The following is a 24,852-nucleotide window of genomic DNA, read 5'->3' on the forward strand; positions in this document are numbered from 1 at the left end:
GGGTCCTGGTTCCTCTTCATCCCTCACTAAACGAACAGATTTTGCCTTGGGTGTCTTCTTCCATAAAGGGGCAAGTGCTCCTGGTGTGGGCTGTTGCTCTGGTTCAGCTGCAGTTGGAGTACCCATGGTGCCTGTTGCTTCACCTTCCTCCTCCTCTCCCTGAAAGCGCTGTCTAGGATGGAGCACTGTCTGATAAATAGTAACCAGGGCCCAACACACTGCATAACTTTTCACCTCAGTGGAACTGCCACAGCATTTTTCTTTCAAATATTCTCCCATTTTATCAGGATCCGGTAGTTGTTCAGGGGTGAACTTCCAAACCACTGGAGCAGAACAGTCCTGTTTCTGCCACATCACATGCCACTCATGACTATCCACCCCTGCGGCAGATCTCTAAATGATCTTCATAAAAATCTCTTTTGTAACTCTAAACATGGTGTGGACTGCACTGAGGAGATCTGGAAGACTTAGCAACAAGAACACGCTTTCCTTAACATCCAAGGGAAATTCAAAACCCTCAAAAGCTGTTGTCACAGGCTTGAAGGAGGAAAAGATGGTGAAACCTGCAAGAAACCTTCTTCCCCATTCTTCCCACAGATTGGGTATGATTATTAATGGACTCTCAGAGGCAGCACCCAAGGACAAGGCAGGAGATCAACACTGAATACACAACCCAAACGGCCCTCATTGTCCTCAGTGTTATCGTGTCATCAACCAATATCCCACAGTGCACCAACAGGGTGCTCCTGACCCCTTCCCTGCTCTCAAAAGGAGCACTGTGATGGGCACAGAGAGCATATATGAAAATACAGATAGGGTGAAGTAACACGCCCACATCAACAGACCAAGCAACATTGTGGCCAGTTGCTCTGTACCTAATACAACAAATGCTTAGATCAAATTTTGTTTCCAGCCCTCTCTGGGCAGATATGTTGATAACTCAACCCTTCCCACCCCATGTTGGGTGTTAAATAAGGCTGCTGTGGTTTAGGAATGGAATTCGCCAATTTAGTGCTCCCATTAAAACCATGCTGCTTCTCACTTTCCCTCCCCATTTGTGGCTGGCTGGAGGAGAATTGGAGTCAAAAAAGGCAAAGATCATAGGCTGAGATAACAATATACTGCAAATAGCAATGAGAGAAGAAAACCAACAGTAACAGCAGGAATATTAATAACACAAGGGTACAAAAGAGAGAGTGACTCGCATGCCAAAATGGTCACCCAGAGCTCAGAGCTCACTGCCCTACTCCCTGAGGCTTGGAACCAGCATTACCCCACTAAACCTGTGCACCACGCTCTGTCCTCCACAGTTACTCAACCAGAAGGAACCACTTGTCCCTGCAAAAAACTCCCTTCCCTGCCTTGGCAATGAGATGAGGTTGTATAGAATAATGTCCAGGTTCTGGTCATGCACCTCCTGGCTACTGCAAAAATTAACCTTTTCCTGGTTGGAACCAGGATACAAGCCAAGCAACTTGCTCCACATCATGTGAAGATTTAATTCAACAGAGTCCAGTCTTTTGTAGAATGGTATAATACGTAAATTCCCATTGCAATAAATAAAATAAAATAAAATAAAATAAAATAAAATAAAATAAAAAATTTAAAACAAACAAACAATCAAAAAACCACAACAACAACAACAAAAAAGTTTATTCCTGGATGAACTTGCATAAGAAAATTAATTTATGGCCCATGAAGCCCCTTAAGTTTAGCACAAAGTAGTCCACAGCACATGGATTGTTCTTGGATACTATCACAGGCAATACTTCAATTTAAAGCAAAGAGCTGCCAGACTTGTGCTGTGTCCCACACAGCTTTTGTTGCTGTTCCAAACTATTTTCTTTTACATACAGGTGGAGCCCTCTGAGATATCAATGGAACCTGTACTTCTATCCCAGGAAAGAGGCACCTGTAAAGCACAGTGATTGGGACAGGTACTCTTTAGACTTCAGAAAATTAAATCAGGGCACTGAATGTGCCAGCTGAAATGTGCTCTCATTTGCAAAAGATCTGAAAAGCTGCATCCTTAGTGAAAGAGCAAATTGATGAGCTCAGCTGGAAGAGCCAAGCACTGCAGACAGAATGGAGCACATGACCCGCCCCATCAGCTCCACCCATATGCTACTCCTGTTGTTTTGTAAAATCACTAAAGCTATACATTTTTTAAAAAAATATCTAGGTTGGTTAACACAAGTTGAGCAAAGCCTTCTGAGAAATTCTGCTACAGAACATCACCTCTTTGTGAGACAAGTCCCAGTCCAGATCATGCAGGGAATAGCAGACCTTCCGGTAAAAACAGCTGTCACTTGTCCATGATGTATTTTTTAAAGATATAAAAAAGCTTACAAAGTTAAATTATCATCTGCAACAACTCTAAAGAACAAGAGAGGTTAGGTTAGAAGGTCTCTCAAGTTTTGTCTGCAAAAACTTTGGGTACTTACTGTCCATTCTCCAGGTCCTTCACATGGCACACGGATGCTTCTACTACATCCTTTAGGTTGTGGTAGGGGTTGCTGGCAATTGGATGGTCCTCGAGGTGGTAGTGACGGGCAGTCCCATTGACTTTGTAGATCAGAGGGCTGGCTTTCCCATTGGGTGACATCTCTTCCTTGCTTCTCTCCTTCTCAGGTATCACAACTTCAATTTTCACTTCAACTGCAGGAATAACCCAAAACCATTGTTAAAATGAAGCAAGAGGTTTTGCTGCTGTTCACTGTTCTATCAATCCTTCCTTCCCTGAACTTGGAATTAGTTTTTGTTGGCTTGATTTGGAAGATAAAACATTTAACATCAAGCTTGACTTGATTACCTGAGCCCATTATTCCTCTGTTTCTGCATTGGGCACTTCGCATTCATGAAGCACATATTCTTGAAAGCAGACATGAGTCATTGGTGCAAAACAACCTCTCAGGTACAGTTCTTGTCCTGTTTAGAGGAAAACAGCTTCAGGCAGCTCCATATGAGGCATGCCAAGGTCTCTGGAGCTCAGACAGACTTCAAAAACCCCTTTAATTGTTTGTAGGTAATGTTAACTGAAAGAGAAAGCCAACACTGCATGGTGCATAAAGTTGCTTCAATAGATGGAGACCAATTAATATGGAACTAGAAATATCCAAAATAGTTTCCACATGAGGTTTTGAGTGTAGAGCGACTCTTCAACAATAGGTGAGAGAAACAAGGATGGTCTGTTTTTCTCATGTGCACACCAGTGAACAGGTCTGACAATAAATCATCCCTGCCCTGGGGACCAGAGGATCCAGGGACACATGGGAGCAGGTACAGTGGGGAGCAAAGGCTCTCTCCTCAGCCACCCAGGTGAGGACATGCAGAAGTTACTGTGAGGGTGGTGAGGGCCTGGCACAGGTTTGCTCAGAGAAGCTGTGGCTGTCCTATCCCTGGAAGTGTCCACGACCAGGTTAGATGAGGCTTGGAACAACCTGGGATAATGGAAGGTGTCCCTGGCCATGGGCAGGGGGTGGAACTGGGTGAGCTTTAAGACCTCCTCCAGCCCAAAACATTCTGTCATTCTGTGTTGATATGAGCTCCCTAAAGGGCAGCGCTCACCCACCCTCCTCACAGGCCCACCCAGCTACACCCCCATGACCCACCCCATGCCCAGGCTGGCCAAGCTGGTCACAGCAGCATCAGAAGCCACTGATGAGCTCTCACATTACAAAGTGGAAAACATCACTTTATCTCCTAGGGGCTTCATCAAGCTAAAGCCATTAATATACAGTAATTTCACGATTACAAGCCGCACCTGATTATAAGCCGCACCTCTGGGTGTCTTTGTCCATACATAAGCCGCACCTGATTATAAGCCGCACTTTCGTTCACAGCGAGGATCCGCGTGCAACTTTCACAAAGTTGCCAATTAGTAACAGAATCGCAGGATCACGGGGTTTACTGGCTCGGCCCGGACCCCGCTCGAGGCGGCTGCCAGGGAGCAGCCCCGGCCGCGCTCACCGCTGCCGCCGGGGAGTAACGCCCCTGGTCACTGCCGCCGGGGAGTAACGCCCCTGGTCACTGCCACCGGGAAGCAGGAGAGCGCCCCTGGCCACTGCCCCACTGCCCGGGGCCAGGGAGCACTGCCACTGCCCCGCTGCTGGGGCCAGGCGGGCTCCGGCTCACTCAGCTCGGGGCTGCTGCAGGCTCACATTTCCGGGTTGGCAAATTTCTGAAATTTCCATATATTGGCTGCTCAGGATTACTAGACACACTTCCGGGTTGGGACCAAAACTTTAGTCAAAATGCTGCGCCTTATAATCATGAAATTACTGTAATAATAAACACCAGGGAGTTTTATAGCAAGCCAGGGGAAAGTGCCAGAGACTGATCAGGTGTCTCAAGTACATGGGAAATCATTGAGCTTTCCCCATCTTATAAATGTCATGAACAGGAAAATCTGTGTAGAAGATAAAGTTCACAAACTAAACAGGTTAAGGAAAGGCAGAGGAAGGGTAAAAAAATCCCTTCTACAAGGTTTGCCGGATGCTGGGTCTTCCCGGCTTCATCTGTTGTCCCAAACCTTTTATTGCAAGAATACTGAGAGAACGGTGGAAGAACAAGCCAGGGAGAAGAATTTTGAAAGGGAGAAAAGCAAGTGACCCTGGCTATGCTGGCCCTGGAGGCAGGCGGCTATCTCAGGAGTCCTGCACATTTCTGCTGTTTGTGCATGCACAGCAAGGCAAGGGATGCATGGCTTTTTGCCAAAGTGCCAAATCCCCGTGCTCGCCCAGGATTCACCGGGGTAGTGATAGACAGATCCAGGAAAGTGATTTTCTGTGTATGAACAATGAACAAACAGAAAACATCACCTTCGGCTATGGTCTTGCAGCTGCAGGAGTTAATGCAAATGAATAGGGCCAGCACCATGCATTAAAAAACTCGCATTGCTATGAGCAAATCTGTTCCTGGAGCTCTAGAGAAGCAGCCCAGCTGCTGCAGGCACACAGTGAAGAGGCTGCTCTCCATAAGCACTGCTTCCCTAGGGCACTAGGAAAAGCAGATATGGATTTTCCAGGACAGAGTTTGGAAGTATAATGAATACCCATTTATGCCAGTCCCAGTGAAATACTTTTGGCTCAAGAAACAGGAGGCTGATGTCATATGATTTCACAATCTGCTGAAAATGTGGCTGTGCATCCTTGCAGCCAGACTGCAGAGCTAGACCATGTCGCAGGATGAGAAAAAGGTTGGAGAAAGCTGGTGGCTCTGAGCCCTAATGGTGAGGGGGACATGGATATCAGTGAATTCATCCTGCAGGCAACAACTCCCATCTCACACTTAGGTGATGCCCAGGACTTCATTTTCCAGAGCAGTTTGGGTCAGGTGAGCACATGGAGTGCCCACTGATTCACAGGCAAATGAACCTGCAGAGATGAAGATGGAAATGCAGCTCTGAGCTTTTCCCTTCTTCCTCAGTTAGAAAAACATATGCAGGAAGCAGCACGTCTCTGGCACTCAGCCATCCCACTTGGCACCTACCTACACTGATGGACAAATGTCCAGAGCAAAAGAAAAAAAGTTATAAAATCTTCCCTCTCCTATTTTGGGCCCCACACTTCACCGCTTGCCTCTGTGGGGGGCATATCCCACTTGCCTCTCAGCAACCCTTTGTTACCCCCATGTCCTCCTCCTTCTCATGCCTCTCAGCCCCTCACGGGGTATCCCTCTGGCCTGAAACCTGCATTCCCGAGGGATGATCCCTCCAGGAATCCAGGACTAAGCAGCACCTGAGCTGACCCAGCAAACTGGTTCAGTTGCCATCAGGGAAAATGACATTTAAATGAAATATTTATAAACTCAAGTTTAATTCTGAAATCCGATTGGTACAATGGGGCTGGGGTTAATGTGTTCCAGCTCTTTGACAGTCATATCCTATAGATGCTAGAAGAGTGTCTGGACCTTAAAGCAAACTGTTTGGAAAGTTTTAGGCATGTGACCACACTTCTAGACAGTAGTCAACTCCTCAAGAATATAGGTAGAGATATGGATATAAATATGGATATTCCTACACAGCTATGGCCATAAAGGTACAGACATAGATGATACAGATTAAAATATGTATAAAGATTTATGTATGTATAGGTATAGATATAGATGAGAGAAAGAGACAGAGATGTGCCTGCTTGCCCTGTGCCACCATCACTTATAATGTGCGTGTATGTGTTTGTTTAAGTTCATGCACATTTTTAAGATACCTCTATAGATATATGCTTACATAGATGAAGAACCAGAAGGCCAGGGCTGGAAAGACTTTATAAGAATATAGAAAAAACAGAAGAACCAGCTCAGCATTAGCAATTGCTCATATCACATATCCACATACACCTCAGGCCTGCAAACTCTCACTACCCAAAAATCCTGAGTCAGCTCCTCAAACTCACAGAATCATTTAAAATACAGACTCTTGACAAGACTATAAATTTTGACTCAATTTTTTTTCTCCCAGGTTTTCAGCCTTTAGGTCAAGCACTGCTGGGATCCTTCACATACAATCAGGAACTATGTCCCAACACCATTTATCACAGTTGGTTCAGGTGTTGTTTTTCTCTTGTGGCCACAATGTTCTTGTGCTTTGCCTTGATGTCATTCACACAAGCAGTCAGTCCTGAATATCCCATTACATGTCCTGTGAATTTATACCTTCTCCATCACTATTCACAGCCTTGTGGGACAAGTCAAAGCCTCTGCTTGCTCTTGGAGAGATACTTCAGATGTGAGGCTGGAACCATTGACATCGATCCCAAAGCAGAGTACTAGCAGGTGGCTGGGCAGCAGTGCAGAATCACAGGCATTCTTTTTTAAAAAAATAGGACAATTAGATGCCCCAATACTTCTCTGTCACAGGACTGGATTCCCAGTATGGCTGAGAGCCCTTCTGGGTGCTAAATTTAAATTAAGAATATTGGGCCATTGACAGGTTGTACCTCCAGTACCTGATATTTAAAATACTAGAAACGAGGAAAATACTGAGTTAATATGGGAAGCAAGAATTGACACGAGCCAAGAGCTGACTTGAGCCAAGGGCAGTCTGCATAAGATGAAGATGCCTGGCAATAGGGGATGGAGGAGCTGAGCTGCCAAGGGGAGAGCAGTGTGTCTGCCTTCCCCAGCCTCAAAACCTTGTGATGCCTCAGGGTGTACCACTTCAGGGCTGAAAGCACAGGCCAGAGGACCCCTGAGGGCAGGGAACAATCTGGTGCTGGTTGTATGGTGCCAACAGCTTTGGGAGCAGTGGAAACCAGAAATGCATCAAGAGGTGATGCCGGAGGGACCAGTAGGCACAGTCAGACATCTCAGTTTACCCCAGAAGGGTTTATTTTCCCAAAGCCAGTACAGAATAAATCCACCAACATAGGACATGTTTGGGGCTTACTGTGCCTTACCAGTGCTGCACTCTCCAGGCATTCCCTGGGCTCACCCACCCCACCTCAACTACAAGCCCCAATGACAGGGACTTCAGATGGTCTCAAAGAGACTCCAAACCATTTTTATGGACCACTTCCCTCCTTCCAAGGCCGGGAAGGACAGGGCTTGGAGCAACCTGGTCTAGCAGAAGGTGTCCCTGCTCACAGCAGGGGGTTGAAACTATTGGTCTTTACAGACCCTTTCCAGCCCAAACCATTCTGTGATTCTATCATTCTATTAAAATTTACAGAGCCAATGACAAAACCACCATGTCAAATGTGCCTGGCTCTGCTCTCCCTCTCCAGAAGCTCTGTCAGCAAGTGCATTAGTCCAAAACCAGGAGGTAGGACTTATCAGCCAAGGCTGGGGACAAGCTCAGAGCCAAGCTCAGGTCACACAGCCAACGGCACCGCTTCAGCAGTGATGGGTGAGAAGGGAGCACATTCCCTGCTAAATGCATCCTCCAAGCAAGGGCAAAGCCTACCCCCAGACACCCCATGTGCTGAGAAGCAACTGCTCTGCTCTGCTCTCTCAAACACTGAGCCCAGCAGAAGAAGAATCACAATTTATAGGTTTTGAAGCCACTGTACCATACCCAGCACAGAGACCAAGCTGCCACAAGTCACACAGAGCTGGCAGATGATGGTTCCTGCCACCCATTATCCTGAACTGGCTGTGCTGCGGAAGCAGGTGTTAGAATACCATGCAGTTGGGTAACTCATCCCCAATGCATCATACACCTGAGACAAACCCAAGGAGAAAATAATGCAGAAATTGAGAACTGGGCCTTCAGAAGAGGATCTGGCATCGCGGGACTGCAGTAATTAGCAGATTGCTTCACTGTTTGAACATAAACTCTTAATAAACAAATATCCAGCCAGGGATGGGTGCTGCAGCAGCAGCCAAACCTCATGGCTGGCCAGCAGTACAGTCAGCACAGCCATCTAGGGATCCAGGACTCCACTCCCCAGAGCTCTTGTATCACTCATCTATTCATCAAAAGGTGATATGCGCACAGTGCCAAGATTATCTTGAAGGTGCTCAGGGCAACTGAGGATCTCTCTTGTAATGAAGGAGATGGAGCATATAAGGACCTCATGTACACGTTGAAAAAGTGCCTGAATCAGTTCTGTTCACCTCAGGCTGCATCCAAAATATTCCCTTCATGTGGAAACAGCACTGGTGGAGCAAATAGCTCTATTCTGTCCCTGCTTCTTATTCAGACAAGGAAGAGGTGAATTCCCACAAATAGTAAAGTCCTGCACTAATACTGTGCAATTCCCACATGAATGACAGTACAGCTCCAACACTGTACAATTCCCATATGAAACTTCAGTGAAACTCTTTGCTATAACAATCAGTATCCTCAAATGCCTCTGTTTACCTCCTTGCATTTGGAGGTTGTATAAGCCTGGGATGAAGCCCCGCAGTCAGTGCTGAGCTACCCAAGGGCTGTGGAAGGCTTGTCCGAAGCCTTTGAAGATGCTAATCCAAACCAGAGCTGAGGGATGGAGGTGTGTTGCAGCATGGCATTTTCAGACATTTGTCCCTGCTATGCAAATACAGCTATACACAAAAATCTGGAAGAGGAAAGAGGCCCGCAGAGCATTGGTGTTCCAACAGTGATCCAAGATTACACAGTTTTGCTGATATGATACAAAATTAAGTGGAGCTCATAACAGAGTTTGTCAGAAGTTTAGTCAACAAAGGCATTTACTCCTAGATGTGTTTTTACTCCTCAAACATTTTAAGGAAACATACAAACAAGGCTTTCACAGAGAAAACTTACAGGTCAGAGTGTCCAGTGCCGTATTACCTTGGTGGTGATCCATAACATAATCACAGCAGAGGGCAAAAAACCACCTTTATTTTCTCATTGTGCCTTGCATAAATGCAGGGACCTCACTCCATGGATGCTCAGTGAGTCACAACTTCTGTCGCCCTTCTGACCCATTTAGTCCTTGAACCTGAAATCCCTCCTGACTCAGGCAGTGAAGACAAATTGCCAAGAAAAGGTCCCCAAAAGATATCTTTCTACCCACAAAGGCTACACAGGGATGCTGAGTGCTCTGACAGATCACCACCATTCTCTGATGCCCCTTGCCCTGGGGCACAAGCAAGTAACAAGGAAAAGATTACCCTAAGCTCCCTCTGAGGTGGACAAAAAAAGCTACAGAATGGGAGCTGGGACCACTCCTCCATGGCAGCTTCGGGAACAATGCCAGGACCAGCCATTGCTCCCTGGAGTCCTGTGCCAGGGCCATGCAGGCACTGCCAGGTGTGATGAGTACGGGTGATCATGCAGTGCCTGCCCATCCCCAGCCTGCTCAGGGCAAGGCTGAGCATTGACACTTCCACACAAGGTCCCCCTCAACCAGCCAGTTTGCCTGGGCAGGTGGCATCACCCCTGCCCCTCACACATACACCCAATCTTTCCCAAACTGAACAGAGCAGGGAGCCCACCCAGCCCAACCATGGAAAGATTGTGCCACGCAGGGGAGAATCCTTGATGTCCAGGTGTCAACAGCTGCTTTCCCCAAAAGCAGCTTTTACTGTTTACCAAAAGCAGTACAGATGGACAAGCTTCACCAAGAAAATAAAATCTCAACAGCAGAGCAGCTCCAGGACCTGGCCTGCTCCTTCCCAGGTCATTCCCTTCCTGCACAGAACAAAACAAGGGTCGGCCAGTGAATGACAAAACTGTGGCAGAAGGGAGGTGCTGGAGCCCCGAGTGTCTATGCTGGGACAGCTGACACCTAAACCTACACTGGAGCATGAGGGCGGCAACTCTGCTCCAGATCCAGCACAAAGTTAAAAGCAGTGAAGAACACGGAGATGTGACCAGGCAGAGATGCCTCCCTTGTGGTACAGGGTGAGCTCCCTTCCCACCCACCTACCAGCCCCCCTGGCACTGCTGCAACCCCCCACAGATCCCTGCCTGGGAGTGAGTGCACTGAGGAATTTGGGGGGATTAAGAGCCCAGTAATCCTCCCTGCAGGAGCCGAGCATTAACATTCCCCTGGCCAGCGTCCACCGCTGACCTATTTCTCCTGCGGGCGCAGTGGGATGGGGGCTCGGCATCGGAGAGCAATCACCTGGTTTGGGCTTGGAGAAGCATCCTCCCATGGTGCCGGGCGGGACAGGCAGCGGGGGCCGGGCCGGGCAGCTCAGCGAGGGCGCGGGCACATCCTGGCATGGTACAGGGCCAGCTCCGTGTCCCAGCTCCCGCGGCGATCCCCACCTGCGCTGAGCAGAAAAGCTCCGTGAGAGCTGGTACGGCCGGAAGGTGGCTGCGGCAAGGAGGGGAAGCAAACCCGTGATAGCTGCCGGCAGCACTGCGGGCACACGCTGTGGGCACACCGGTGACCTGAGCGACATGGGGACAACGAGCTGCTGGGGTCCCCAGTGCTGGGACACACCGCTAAATTCAGTTATAAAGTTTATCAATTCAGTCATCAAAACCCCTCATGTCATCTATGGCCAGAGTTTAATAACTTCCCAAAAGCCCTACCCTTGGGAATTAAAGCTCTAAGCACACAGGTCACAGCCCAAATACAATGACTGAACCATAAATACATTTCAGTTGGGGGTTTTGTGTTCTTATTAGGAGACTGAAAAAAAAGAAGTTTGCTCTATTGCACGGTCCTACAAGTTCCCCTATGCCAGTTATGCTCATTCCTGCAGAAATGACATTGGCTTAGGAACAATTAATTATTTAGAGAAAGAGTTTTTTGTATCAGACCATTTTGCATCAACCTCCTGTTTTTACTCTCTTGAGTTTTGGGGGTTTTTTGGGTGTTTTTGTTTGTTTGTTTGTTTGTTTGTTTGTTTTTAATTTTTAAGGTCAAATTGTGTTTCTCTTATTACCTTTGTCTTGTGGTGCTCTCAGATTTGGTACAGACTAAGAATTTAGATAAACCTTTCCAATTCCATTCCATGCCCGAAAACAGCAAAGAGTCATCAAACACACTGGCAATAAAATAGGATATTTCATTCATTTTACTCATTCCTACCTGAACTGAGCTGATTGACTATGTTTTTGTCATATATTTTTCAAAAAGATATCAAGCACCTTCTCTTCTTAGCTTAAACATCAACTCAAATATAGTAGGACATATCCCTCTGTTTTCAGCTATATCCCTCCAAAACACACCTTCAAACTCCCCTTCTGTGCATAGCATCACCTCTGCCAAGCCCCAGCTGTGTTGCAGAAGCAGCTTCAGAGCCTGGATCACATTGAATAAGCAATCTAAGCTATAGAGGAACAGAAGCCCAGTGCCTCGTCCATGGTGCAAAGCAGGCCTGTGCTATTTGATATTTTACAAAGAGGGATTATTAAATGCAGAGGGAAGAGCTCTTCTCCCAAGAGTATCCCAGGAAAGCAGCACGACAATGTTTATGCAAGAGCAAATGCAAAAAAAAAGATACCATGTAAGAAGGTGCATAAACGCAGAGGAAGATTTGGGAGCAGTGGGGAAAAACAGAGTGGGAACGTCGCATGCAGTAACTGCTGTAGGGCCCTTTGCCAGAACCAGCAGAAAGACAGGGAAAATGGCTTTGTGCCAGGCAGACCAAGTCTTGAGTCACTGGTGTATCAGTGTTACAGGACAACAATTCAGTGCATATAATAAAATACTGCCACTGGTGCCTCGGGAACAAACCAAGTCCCCGATAACCCAGCTCAGCTCTTTGCAGCTGATTTTCTGCAGCAGAAGTGGACACTGCAGTGGCAAGACAGGATTATGGCCCAAGGCCTCACCAGAGAATTCCTCCAACTTCAACAATCCCAGTGAGGCTCAAGTGGGACTAGTGGGTTTCTAGATGTTTCTAGATGCTCTGGCTGATTTTAACGAGGACTTGGGGAGATGTCAGAGTTCCTGAATGTTGGAATGTCAGCCATTCATCTGAGATGCCTCTGCTTTGGACCTTAAATCACATCTCCTGATTTCTCTACTGATGATCCCTCTGGCCTTTCCAAAGCACGGAGACATCTGCATCTCCCAAAGTGGGTCAGAGGGAAGTGTCTGCTATCAGAGGTGTCCCTTCTCCACTCCTAGGCAAAATCAAAATGGTTCTTGGTAGGATTTCAGCTGATGTCATCAGAGGAGAAGCCATCTGGCTGCTCCCAGCCTCTTTCCCAGCAAGCACATGGAGATGCTTCAGAGTCACCTAAGACTGGTTGAAGGAAGGCACCAGCCTCCCCTGTCAGACCAACTCGAGGGGCACAACAGGGCCATGTCACCGCTAGTGGCATCCAGAGGTATCGATCCAGAGTTCGATCCTGCAGGATTCATGGCCAAAGCCATAAGCTCTGTTAGAAGGAAATAAGCCCATATACAACATAATGTAGCTAAACCCAGGATCACCTGTAAAACCTTGCTAGGTCATGAAGGGTGCCAGCCTGATCTAAACAAGGTGTCCATGCTCGGTAAACCAGTTCATCATCTGTTTCCTGAACAAAACAACACTCTGTGGCACATAGCTGAACAGGAACACCTTCAGCATCTGCTCAGAGAGGGCAAGAACAAGTGGGCTACCAAAATATGAAGCAACTGAGGAATATACTAGTCCCATGCCTAAAAACTCTACTGTGAATGAGGAACCAGCCCTACACCAGGCTGTCTGCAGAACTGCATCATCCACAGAGAGCACTGCTCAAGCATACAACCAGGGACACCAGCCTGCTCCCAAACAGGAGAAGTTGGTAAAATGTTCCAACCGGAGAAACATGGAAAACAGTCTACTGCTACTGACCATGAGCACTTCCCCTGCATGGCAGTGAAATAGGTAAAATACAGCAACATCAAGCCTCAGTGCAGGTCAGGGATATCAGACCAGACAGCCCATGTGGCTCAGCCCAGTGTCCACGGCCTGAACATGGCCAACAGCACCCATCTGCAATGAGCAGGCAGGAACAGGGCAGGAAGGAGGGACACTCCAGCCCACACTTCACACTGGGCTCAGAGCAGGATCCAGAGCCTGCACCACTTCTGAGCAGTGCAGTGCTGGCAGAGCTATTATTAGCACTGTGCTTCTGATCTCTGCAGTGCCCCAGGCTCCTGTTTTAATCAAGTGCTCTGCTGTGACTCCAAAATCCTTTCCAAAAGCTAATGTGGCAACTATATAACTATGTAAGTCTATTAGTACACCTTAGGTATAAATAATGTTTTTCCCCTGAGCATAAATTTGTGTTTATTGCCTCAGTATCATTTCCTCACCAGGCACCCAGGTTTCTCCCATCCAGCTGCAGCACCTGTCAGCATCTGTCCTGCTGCTGTAAATTATCCTGCACTGCCTGCCTTGAAATCTGGCACAGATATGAGCACCAAGCCATGCCCCATGCTCATCTTCCAGAGATGACTCCCAGCTAGCTCCAGCTAGAGAGTTTACAGTCCCAGCTAGCTCCAGCTGGAGACCTCTGTGGAGCACTGAGCAAAGACATGCTAGTGCCACTGTTGATGGAGTCCCCTCAGCCATGATTCATCTGCTGTGTGAGGGGGACCTGGTGCACATGGACATCAGCTGCCCTGTGGCCTCTCCAGGCTCCTCCAGACCCCCTCACTGAGCTTCTGGCTGTGCACTCACCTTTTTGTGGACATCACTCTGACCCCCATTGCCCTGGCCACACCAGCCCTGGGTGCCACCAGAGGAAGAAGAGGTAAGAGGGCTGCTTCTCATTCCCTTCCCACTTTTCCAGCACAAGTCCCCTCACCTGGTCCCTTGGACAGATACAGGGGGTTTCTCCACCTCTCAAGGCAGCTCTGTACCCTCCCCATCCCATTGAACCCCTCCTCCCAAGGCCAGGTCCCAAATTTCCTCTTCTCACTGATATGGGAGCTCTCAGTGTCATCAAGAAGATGACTGATATGATCTCCTGGCACCAGAGGCCAGCAGGTGTGAGGCCAGAGAAGGCAGGGGCTTGGTGACAGCTCAACACATGCTCTCAGAGTAGGGACCCTGCCTGGGGCCAAAGCATAGAGGAGACAAAGATGCTAGAGTGGCTGCCAGCTCTTGAGGATCCTGGATGTGGCCACCAGAGTAAGAAACATCTCTGTCCCTGGGTCTTACAATCCCAGATCCTCCAGACTTTGCATTGGTCTTCCCACAGCTACATCTCCTTCTCTGCCCTGTCCTCCTCTTGGGACAGACCCAAGCCAGCCCTTGGTCTGCTGGGGGCACAGTACAGGTTCCCAAGGCTCAGGAACATGCCCATCATTCCAAGGAAACCAGACAATGGATGCTCCCTTTCTGCCATCATCAGCATCCAACTTCCATTCCCCCAGGGAGCTCAGGATCATGTGTTCAGCCAACCTTTCTCCTCTCTTGATTTCCAGGCACTACTGCTTGGACTGGCTCCCACCCACAGCTGGAAACGCCTGAATGATCTCTGCCATGGGTCCAGCAAATGAGACTCCAAGGACTTTTGTCTTCTCCACACAGGTGAGCTCTCTGCTTCCTTTGCAGTGCTCTGCAGCAGGATCTGGAGGAAAGCTGGGGGACAACCTGGCAAAGCACCTAGAAGACGTTTGAGGAGGTTTCTGAAGAACCACTGGAAAGAGAACAAGTAGGACATCTGGGACCTGCTCTGTTCCCAAGGAGATGACTTCTGTCTCTTCATTGACATCACCAGTCTGAAGGAGAAGGGCTACAGGTCCATGGAAAGCCGAAGTCCCCACATGTGAGGATGTGGAAGGCTTCTTCTCAGAAACACACCAGGATCTCAAAGCAGAGGTCAACAAGAGATATCTCCCAAAGACATTCTGTCAGGATGAGGAAAACTTCCCCAAGGTCAAGGGAGAACTTCTCAGTACTGCAGAACTAATGAAAACCACAAAAGAGAGGCAGGCAATGTGAGCCCTTGGGTGGCTGTTTCCCAATGAGAGTGGGATCAAAGGGTCAGTCAAAGAGACTTGACACCTCTCAGCAGCTTTTAATGCTGAGCATTAACATGGCAGCCCCAGGGCAGTTGTAGTCATGCCTATGCTGGTATTCATCTCCCATTAGGATGGCACCTCTTGCTCTGCACCTTCTGCCCATGATCATGGAAGAATCTAGGCTGGAAGAAGTATCTTGTGGTCATCTAACCCAATTCCAACTGTGAGCAGGGTGACATACCAACCTGAATCAAACTGTAATTCTACTTTAATCTTTGGAGAACGGATCCACTAACATCTGGGAGACCTCAAGGGTACCAGACCTTTTTAGATGAGTATCAGTGGGAAAAATTCAGTGGTCTACAAAAAACAAGAAGATCCATTCCTGGCACCTAGAGACTACCAGAGACCTCCCCATCCAAACATTTGCCAGATGCAGCACTCATTAAAAATGGGAACAGAAGCTGTTGAAAGATTTCACTTCCTCAACACTTTGGAGCACTGATGGTCTCCTGGTGGGACTGAAAATTAATTTTTGCTCCAGGATACTCCACTTCTGGAGTATTTTGTGGTGTTGAGCCTCCCTGAGGTACCTGCAATAGAGGAAGGAAGGAAGGGGGTTAGGCAGCTGTGCTGTGCCCTGGAGCTATGACAGCTGCAGGAGTCGGGCACAGGAGTTGCTCACATGTTCAGGGAACAGCTCATTGCCACTTTGGGGTCAGGAAGGGTCTTACTTGGAGATTGGCATAAGTGCCAGGGGGCTTTTGCCTCCCTCTACAGGTCTGAGCATCCCTCCTTGCCAGGCTCCTTGGGGCTGTTTCTGGCCAGGGACTCCCTATTGTGGCAAGGCCAGGAGTCCAGCTGTGTGTGGGATCTCTCCCCCTCTCTTCCTCATGGCAGCTTTGTTTTTCTAGCTTTCAGTCACTTGTAGCATAGGTCTTCTAAGGCAATGTCCAACAGTTCCGCACTGAACAGGAGCTGCCCATTTTTAACTGCCTGTGCATACAATAAAGTTTTCTTTTTATTGAATCTGGGTTCTGTTGTCTGCAAACATTTGCCTATTTCTGCGCTGAGAACTTTGTCCTTCAGGAGCTTTATCAGTTTCTGCAGATAATTTTTGGACTCAGAACGATGTTACAGCTATTTGAAGAGCTCAGCACTTTTTTATTGAGACATCCTTCATGGACGTCTCTAAAGGGTCCAGGTCAAGTCATTTCTTTTCTGCTCTGTTTAAGGACTGAGCTCAACATCTGGGAAACTTGCTTGTCTGCTCTGCAGAGTGAAGGGTACCATGTGCCTGTTCCAGCCATTCACATTCAGCTCTGCAAGCTAGTTCCCACATCCCCCAAGCAGGAACACCAAGAGGAGGGGGCAGCTGGAGCCTCAGAGCATCTGGTGTCACCATCCATGCTTGCAGAGAAGAGCTGGCTCTGACTCTGGTCTCCGCTGAGGAAAAAAACAAGCCCTTATCTCAAACCATACCCTATCCACTACAGCGCTGCCAATTCTCCACACATGCAAAATATTGTCTTTAACACAACGCCAGCAGGAGCCATGGAGCAGTCGCAGCAGCAGACTTGTTTTGGTCACACCCTACAAGCAGAGTGCAGCACAGATCCCACCACAGCCTCTCCAGTCCATCCCAGTCTGTCCAATGTGGCGGCCCAGGTTCTGGTCTCTGAACACAAGGATTCTGATCCACCTGGTCCTAAACATCACAAGGGCCCAGAGCCTTCTTTCCCACCTACCTCCACACCACACACAATGGCACCCAGTAGTGGACCCCATCCCTCAGCCCCACCACCATCCTTTGTGGCCCCATCCCAGACAGATACATACACACCCTGACCCACCACACACCCCTGACACATCATCAGCCCCCAAGCACCAGACTCCCAGTCATGCACTGGTGTGCTCTTACAAGGGCTGTCCATTTGTCTCACTTTTCTGGGGATTTGCTCTAGTTTGACTCCCACAGTGTTTAGTCAGAGCTGAGCAGTGGGCCACCACCCTCACCAGATTCCTACACACCTGTGCCAGTATTAGAAAGACTTTGGAGTAGTGACCCCATATCCCCCTGTCCTTGATGAGTACACCCAGACTGTCCTTCTCCATCTCCTGAAGGTCCACTCTTGTCTCACAATAGTGCCACCGTCTCATGCTCACTTCTCCTCCACACCTGCTCAGTGGTGCAACTCCAGCCACCAGTGATGATTCCCACTTCCAGCTCCTCAGCCAGTTTCAGCTGCTTTGTGGGCAGAGGGCATTAATAAAAATATATAAGGTGGATCCCAAGAGTCCTGCAGTTCACTAAGCAGTACACCTGCCTCTGCTGCAGTATCCTCCTGACCCTAGTGATCCTGCCAGGGACCAGGCTTCAGCCCAGAGGTGCACCAGCACCCTTCCACTGCTCACCTTCCCTCCCTAAAATCAGCCAGTCTCCACTGGTGTGGCAGAGTCTCAGTCCGTCTCCATAAAGCCTGTCAGAGCAGAAGCCAGCACACACCCGACAGCGGACACACCACACTCCTCACGGTGCAGAGTGGTGGTGAAACAGTATTTGGGCTCCAGCTGTTGTCCAAGCACAGCCACACTACCAGTGTCCCATAGCCCAGATACCTTCCTGCCATCCTCACCACCCTGCAGAGATCAATTCCCCCAAAAACCACTGCAGCCACTGGCACAAAGTCCTACTGACAACCTAAGTTGCCTGCAGCTCCCCTCTGTGCTCACCCTGGGGTCCATCCTCCACATGCCGCAACCCCCCGGGTGCCACAGCCCATGATCTCAATGAGGAATCCCCATGCTTCCCAGCAAGGTCTGGCTCAGCAAAATCAAACTGCCCTGTCTCCAGGGCGAGCCAGATTCTACTGCCAAAAAAAGCAGCTCTCTCCACTGGACACAGGACTCTGAACACAGCCCAGGCATGGTTGGAGCACTGGGGAGCCCAAGGCTCTACCCCCACCCCGTGGACCATGCTGTGCACTCTGTGTTATCAACATCACCCACAGCAGCACTTCTCTGACCCCAGGGAGGGGCACAGGGCTTGCCTGCCAAGAGAAAAGGAGACAGTGGGAAGAGAATCAAGTCACATAGAAGAGAGCATGATAGGGCATGATGTTTTCAGGGCAGGGAGAGCTTGTGTTTTTAAAATAACATGAGGATGAAAACAGATGGTCCCCATCCTGAAGTTAACATTTTTGTCAGGAATCACACTACAACAGATGAAAAGAGAGTTCCACAACCCCTAGCTGTTGTTCCCAGACCAGTAGATCAGCCTTTCAGAATGGGGTGCCCGACTGGAGGACCACCCCTGTGTTCATGTCACCGCTTCTTGTCCCTCCACCTCGAAGATGCTACACGCAGCACATGGTAACACTGCTTGTGCAGACACGCAATGCAGTGCTGCCCACCCTCTGCCCATGGAGCAGATGAGCCAAAATCAAGGGGGCTAGCACACAGGAATCCTATTTTCTTGTCTCCCTGGCATCTCAACCTCCTCTTTACCTCTCTAGCTTTTCACCCTATTCTTCCCCTTTAATAGCTCTCTAGCTAGCTTCCCTTTCCCTCTGCCCAACCCTTCCATTTCTATTTTCCTACCATTTCAATACCCATCCCAAACCTGCTGCCTGGCTCCTGCTTTAAGGTCCCCCACCTGCTGACACACAGTGAGTCTGACACCCTCGGAGCAGCACTGGACCCCTCCTTTGCCTCCTGTTCTGTCCTCCACCTTGCTTGCCTAGCCCTCTCAGTATAGCCCTTCCTGCCAAAGCTTTACCTCTCCAGCCACTTCCTGATGGAGTCCAAGATTTGCTTTGCACTCACCTGGAGAAAGCAAGGGGTTTGGCTTTGCTGGGTGATTTCCTTTCAAATGGTCCCAAGAAGCAGAAGCAAAAGTCACGCTACAAAACGGCGAGAGCAGCTCACGGCCCCAGCCATGGGCTGCACGGCCCCGTCTCAGCGCAGGCAGGGAGGGATGCGGGCAGGGAATGACGTGCCATGGTGCACTTCACCTTGTCACCACGAGTTTGTGTCAGCGGCAGCACAGACAGCTACAAAGCTGCCGGTTGGTTAATGCACTCCGCTGACTCCCGAAGAAGTGCAGCGGGAACGCCGTGTCAGAGAACAATCAGACAGGATGGTTTTCCTGTCTGCTGCTTCAGCAGTTTACCGGCTCCAGGTTAAAGGCTCATTCGGCAGCAGTGTCACTGCCATCTCTCCACACATCTCTGTGAGCTGGACTGGAAATCATTAATCATGGTGTTCGGTTCAGATTGTAAAGATTCGCCAATAAAAATCATAAATGTTGGGAATTCTCCCTGGAGGAAGAGTGCTCGATGCAAAAATCAAATCATTGCACAACACAAGAGACCTTTAATTCTCATTTGCTCCACCACAAGCAGCCAAGCTCCTGCTGTGCTGTCACTGCCAGGTCCCCATTGCATAAAAGCAATCTGCGTTCCCCACAGGAGCAGGAGCAGGGCAGAAGGAATTTATCCCAGCAATGTTTTCCACCACTAACAGCTACCGTATACCACCACAGTCCAGCTCCATCCACCACACTCTGCTGTTCCCTCTCAAGGGAGACCATGCAGTTCATAGAACCATAGAATGTCCTGAGCTGGAAGAATCACACAAGGATCATGGAATGGCTTGGGTTAGAAAGGACCTTAAAGCTCATCTCTTTCTATACTCCTTGCCATGGGCAGGGACACCTTCCACTATCCCAGGTTGCTCCAAACCCTGTCCAGTCTGGACTTGGACGCTTCCAGGGAAGAAGTATCCACAGCTTCTCTAAGCAGCCTCTGCCATTGCCTCACCACCCACACAGTGGAGAACTTCTTCCTAGTATTTAATCTTACCTACCTTTCTTCAGCTTAAAGACATTCATCCCTGTCCAGGCGAGATCATGGTCACCCCAAACAGCGACAAACAAACCTGGAGACCACGCTGGCGGGAGGAATGACACAGGGACGTAAACCCCATTCAGGACAAACGCGGCTTTTCTCCGCGACCCATTTTTACGCCGCTTTGATTTCCTGGGCATTTGCTGCATCTCAGGAGAGATGCGGAGATATGCGGCGTTCTCGCACAGCCTGCCCGCGGCTCCGATCCCGGCCGAAGGCAGAGGAGCCCCCGGGCCCGCCGCGCGCCCCGGTAATCCCGATACCCACGGTGCTCCCGCTCCCGGGGGCAGCGGCGGCCCCCACCGACCGCTCACGCCCGGCCGAAGGTGCGGTGCGGTCCTGGATAGCGGCCTTGCACTGAGAGCTCCCCTCGCTTCATATGTTTCCCGGCACGGGTCCCCGCCGCCCCCGCGCTTACCTGGGCACAGCGGCGGTGCCGGCGCGGCGGGCGGAGCGCGGCCGGAGCTGGGGCGGGGCGGGACACGGGACACGGGACACGGGACACGGGACACGGGACACGGGATACGGGACACGCCCCCGCCGCGGGAGCGGAGCGGGAGGTCCCCGCCGGCCCTGCTCGCTCTCCGTCCACGCCTGGCGGGGGTTCCCGCTTGCCTCAGGCGCACCGGGGAAATCGGTTCTGCTTGGTCTCACGGGGCTGCCACTGCCGGGGCTATTCCTGCCCACCTGAAATACCCTGGCCCGGCCCTTCCAAGGTCTCTTGCTTTACGTTTTCGTTCTGGATTCACGTCTCTGCTACCCCCTCGAAGACAAAGATCTGCACCACCCTCCGCTTCCTCCTGCCTGGAACCTTTCTTCTCCCCAGAAAACAATTTCTTTCCCCATCATGCTATCTGGAAGTATCAGCATCTCTCTGTGCATTTTTCTATTACATGCCCCAAATCTGTTCTTTATTTTCAGTGGGTGACTTTTGAGAGCACCCTGAGTACAGAGGAAGGTTCCCCCCCACTCCCCCAGATAATTCGCCTCAAGTCACTGCTCTCTTACACCCCAAATATACAGCCTCCGAGGCTTTTGAGGCAGATCACTGGTCCTTAATATCCAGCTTCAGTTCCCTGTTCCAAGTGGGATGAGATGCTTATCTGGGCTGTTCATCTGCAGTGCTCACTGCTGTTAAAAAAAAATACCCAAGGATGAAGCATCCCAGTGTAGAAGTCCCAGGGACCCACGTGCTTCCAGAGCCTTGGGAGATGCAGAGTAGGTCCTCATGGAGTTGTCTCAATTCTAAGGCAGGAGAAATTGTCCCATGACCAGTGTCTGCAGGCAGCTGAGAAGGAGCATCTGCATGTGGTGTTGCGCCTCCCTGGTGCAGAGCTCCATGGAATGTGATGCTGCTGGCAGTAGGGGCCCCTAGCAGACCCATCACCTCCATTACCCTACCTGCCGTGCAGGATTTTTGGTCAGTGGTGTGAAAAACTGCTCCTATGCAACTGGCATAGGAATTAGGTTATTGCAGTATGTGAAGGACTTGTTCCTGTTGGGGGAACCAGAAGAGGTGGTAGGGAAAGCCACTGTGAAATTGCTTACCTTTCTGTCTGAAGGAGGGGGGCTTGCAGTGTCTGAAGGGAGGTGATGGAGTGGAAGGCTGAATGTTTGGGACATATTCTGGCTGAAGGCTTGCAGTGTCTTGTCCCAGAGGGAGTCAAGGGAATCTTGGAGGTGCCATTCACCAGGACTGAAGGGGAGCTGTGACAATTTTTAAGATTAATAGGGTATTGCAGGACCTGGATAAAGGACTTTTTATTCTGTGATTTTTTTAACTCAAATAGCCCAAATGTTGTGGTATAGACAGCAGAAAGAGCAAAACTTTAGCCAGACTCTGAAAAGGAATTTGTATTGCATGTGCACATTAAACAGGGCTCTGCCAAAGAAATTTAGTGCTAAAACATTTGACCCATTGGTGAGGGCCCCACTATTTGCTCTGAGGGTAACTGAGGCTCTGTTGTCAGCAGAATTGTGCAGCCACAGCTTTGATGGTAACTGATGGCAGGATTGTTAAAGTCTGCCATCAAGTTCTAAACAGATAACCAGCACTAGATTGTTACAGTATGAAACCTGTCTAAAGGAACAGGAGGATTTAGAATTGAGAAGTGGGTTAAGGGTTTAACCCAGCCTCCTGTTCAACTGGTTCCAAGGAAGGAAACCTAAAGGAAACTCATGGCTGTATCCAGGTAACAGACCTCCAGATCACAGCTAGGGAAGATTTACAGGATACCCCTTGGCCAAATGGGGAAAGGTGTTTATTGATGGATCTTCAAGAGTAATAGGAGGATAATGAGTTTCTGGATATGGTATAGTAAAAGCAAGGGAATTGCAAGAAGAGGGGAAACTACCATGCACATGATCAGCAGAGACCAGAGAATTGTATGCCTTAATAAAAGTCTGCAAAGTGTATCAAGGAAAGGTAGTGAATATTTACAGATTCAAAGTACACACGTGGAGTGGTACCTGGGAAGAGAGAGGTTTGTTAATTCGCAGGGGAAAAAAAAAGTCCACTCATGAGAGTTCAATTACTTGCCTATTGGAGGTGGTGAATTTACTAAAAGAGGTAGAAATCATACATGTTAGGGGACATCAGGCAGGATACTCAGAAGAGACAACAGGTAATCAGCTGGCCAATGGAGAGGTTCAGAAGGCAGCACTTCTTTGAGAGGTCTCCTGGATCCTCCCTTTGCTCCCTGTGGCTCAGCCATTGCCAAGGAGAGGGGGAAGTAGTGGTGGTGCTGCTGCTGTCTTTCCCACCAGAGGAGGTGGAGATAATTAAAGGTGGTGGGCCAAAAGAAAGAGGGGAAATTTGATTTACAGAGGACAGTTTATGATGGATGCCAGGAACTTTGACCCTGCAAATGTTGAAACAACTCCATGACGGGAGTCATTTGGGCTCTCTAGGATTGGCAGAGACCTTCCTCAAGATGTTCTGCTTTGGGTCTTCTTTGTTTTAGCAAAAAGAGCTATTGAGGGCTGCCTGGATAAAGTTAATAGCCAGACTACAAAGGAGATTGCAAGGCAGGGGAGTGACCCTGGGCTGTAAGTCCTTCCAGAGGTATCTATTTGAGATGCCCTGGGCAAGAGGGCTTAAATATCCTCTGGTAGCGGTATGCTGGCTGGCAGGGCAGCCAGAGGCATTTCTAGCCACTTCAGCAACTTAATTGATCAGTTAACAAATGATTTCTGAATATGGGATTGTGAAGGCAGTGGACTCGGACAGGGGAACTCATTTTATAGAGGGATCCTTGAAAAGGATTATGGCTGCTTTGAGAATTCAGTGGGACCTCCACATCCCCTGGCACCCTCAGAATTCAGGTCAAATAGAAAGGATGAACATGTCACCAAAACTGCAGCAAAACCAAAAAACTCTCCAACAACCATTTTTAGTGTTAGAGAATCAAGGTATTACTTTATTCTGGCCAGAATATGCAACAGAAATAATTTCACCCACACATTTCCCAGATGTGCAGAGCAAATTATTCCATGACACATAAATTTTACTAAATTTTCCCCGTATTTTATACAGGCAAACCTCATAAAAATTCATTGGTTCAATGTGCATTGGTCCCTAGGTACGCAGTTTTTAGTATTTGGTTTCCTATTGTTTACGGATTTCTTCGCCTCTGAGGCTAATTTGGTCCTCATTCCCTGGTTCTCATCAATCTTTTCCAGACCAGGTGTCTCCGACCAGGGGGCAGTGTCTGGGGTGATGGTTGATGTCGTGAATGCTCGTTGAAGGTTGCCTATCTGCTGGTATCTATGTCTGCTGGCTATTCCCAATCTATGTCGGTTTTGAAGCCATCAGTTTTCACCCAGTGAAAGAGTCATTTGAAAAGAAACCTCAAATCCCTTTTCCCTGAACAAAGGCGAACTAACTTGACTTAAGTTACAGTAATTTCACGACTATAAGGCGCACCCTTTTGACTAAAATTTTCTCCTGAACCCGGAAGTGCGCCTTATAGTCCGGTGCGCCTTATCTGATGTGCAAAGTTCGGAAATTTGCAAACCCGGAAGTGAGAGCTGCAAGCCGCGGGGCGAGCCGGCAGGGCCGCGGCTGCTGGGTGGAGGCAGGGCCACGGGGCTGCAGCTGCCGGGTGGAGGCGGGGCCGAAGGGCCGGGACTGCCGGGTGCCTGCGGGGCTGGGGCTGTTGACTGGAGGCGGGGCCGCGGGACCGGGGCCGCTGGGTGGAGGCGAGGCTGGGGCTGCTGGGTGCCTTCGGGACCGGGGCTTCCGGGTGCCTGCGGGGCCGCGGGACTGGGGCTGCTGGGTGTCCGTGGGAGCGGGGCTTCCGGGTGCCTGCAGGATTGAGGCTACTGGGTGCCTGCCTGACCGGGGCTGCTGGGTGCCCGCGGGGCCATGGGACCGGGGCTGCTGGGTGCCCGCGGGGCCGCACACCGGGGCTGCTGGGTGCCCGCGGGGCTGTGGGACCGGGGCTGCTGGGTGCCCGCGGGGCCGTGGGACCGGGGCTGCTGGGTGCCTGCCCGACTGGGGTTGCTGGGAGCCTGCGGGACCGGGGCTACTGGGTGCCCACGGGGCCCCGGCTTCCAGGTGCCTGGAGGACCGGGGCTGCTGGGTGCCCGCGGGGCCATGGGACCGGGGCTGCTGGCTGCCCGCGGGGCCGCACACCGGGGCTTCCAGGTGCTGC

At 49.7% G+C, this 24,852-nt stretch overlaps 1 protein-coding gene across 4 annotated transcripts in view; it reads right to left on the minus strand.

Moving 5' to 3' along the window:
• The window catches only part of AIFM3 (apoptosis inducing factor mitochondria associated 3), a 57,520-nt gene extending 36,867 nt beyond the window's left edge, over positions 1-20,653 (minus strand). For 2 of the 4 annotated variants that reach the window (XM_033075525.1, XM_033075524.1), the window contains exons 1-3: positions 20,616-20,653; positions 10,512-10,657; positions 2,445-2,658 (exon numbers count right to left, since the gene is read on the minus strand). In XM_033075525.1, coding sequence (XP_032931416.1) covers positions 2,445-2,658; positions 10,512-10,542 — 245 coding nt within the window. In that variant the 5' untranslated portion in view covers positions 10,543-10,657; positions 20,616-20,653. Of the gene's footprint in view, positions 1-2,444; positions 2,659-10,511; positions 10,658-20,156; positions 20,569-20,615 lie in introns of those variants that run through there. The other 2 variants (XM_033075523.2, XM_033075521.2) reach the window with 2 other exon arrangements.
• Positions 20,654-24,852: the final 4,199 nt, after the last annotated feature.

The sequence above is a fragment of the Catharus ustulatus genome, chromosome 18 (genome assembly GCF_009819885.2).
Source record: "Catharus ustulatus isolate bCatUst1 chromosome 18, bCatUst1.pri.v2, whole genome shotgun sequence".
NCBI lineage: Eukaryota > Metazoa > Chordata > Aves > Passeriformes > Turdidae > Catharus > Catharus ustulatus.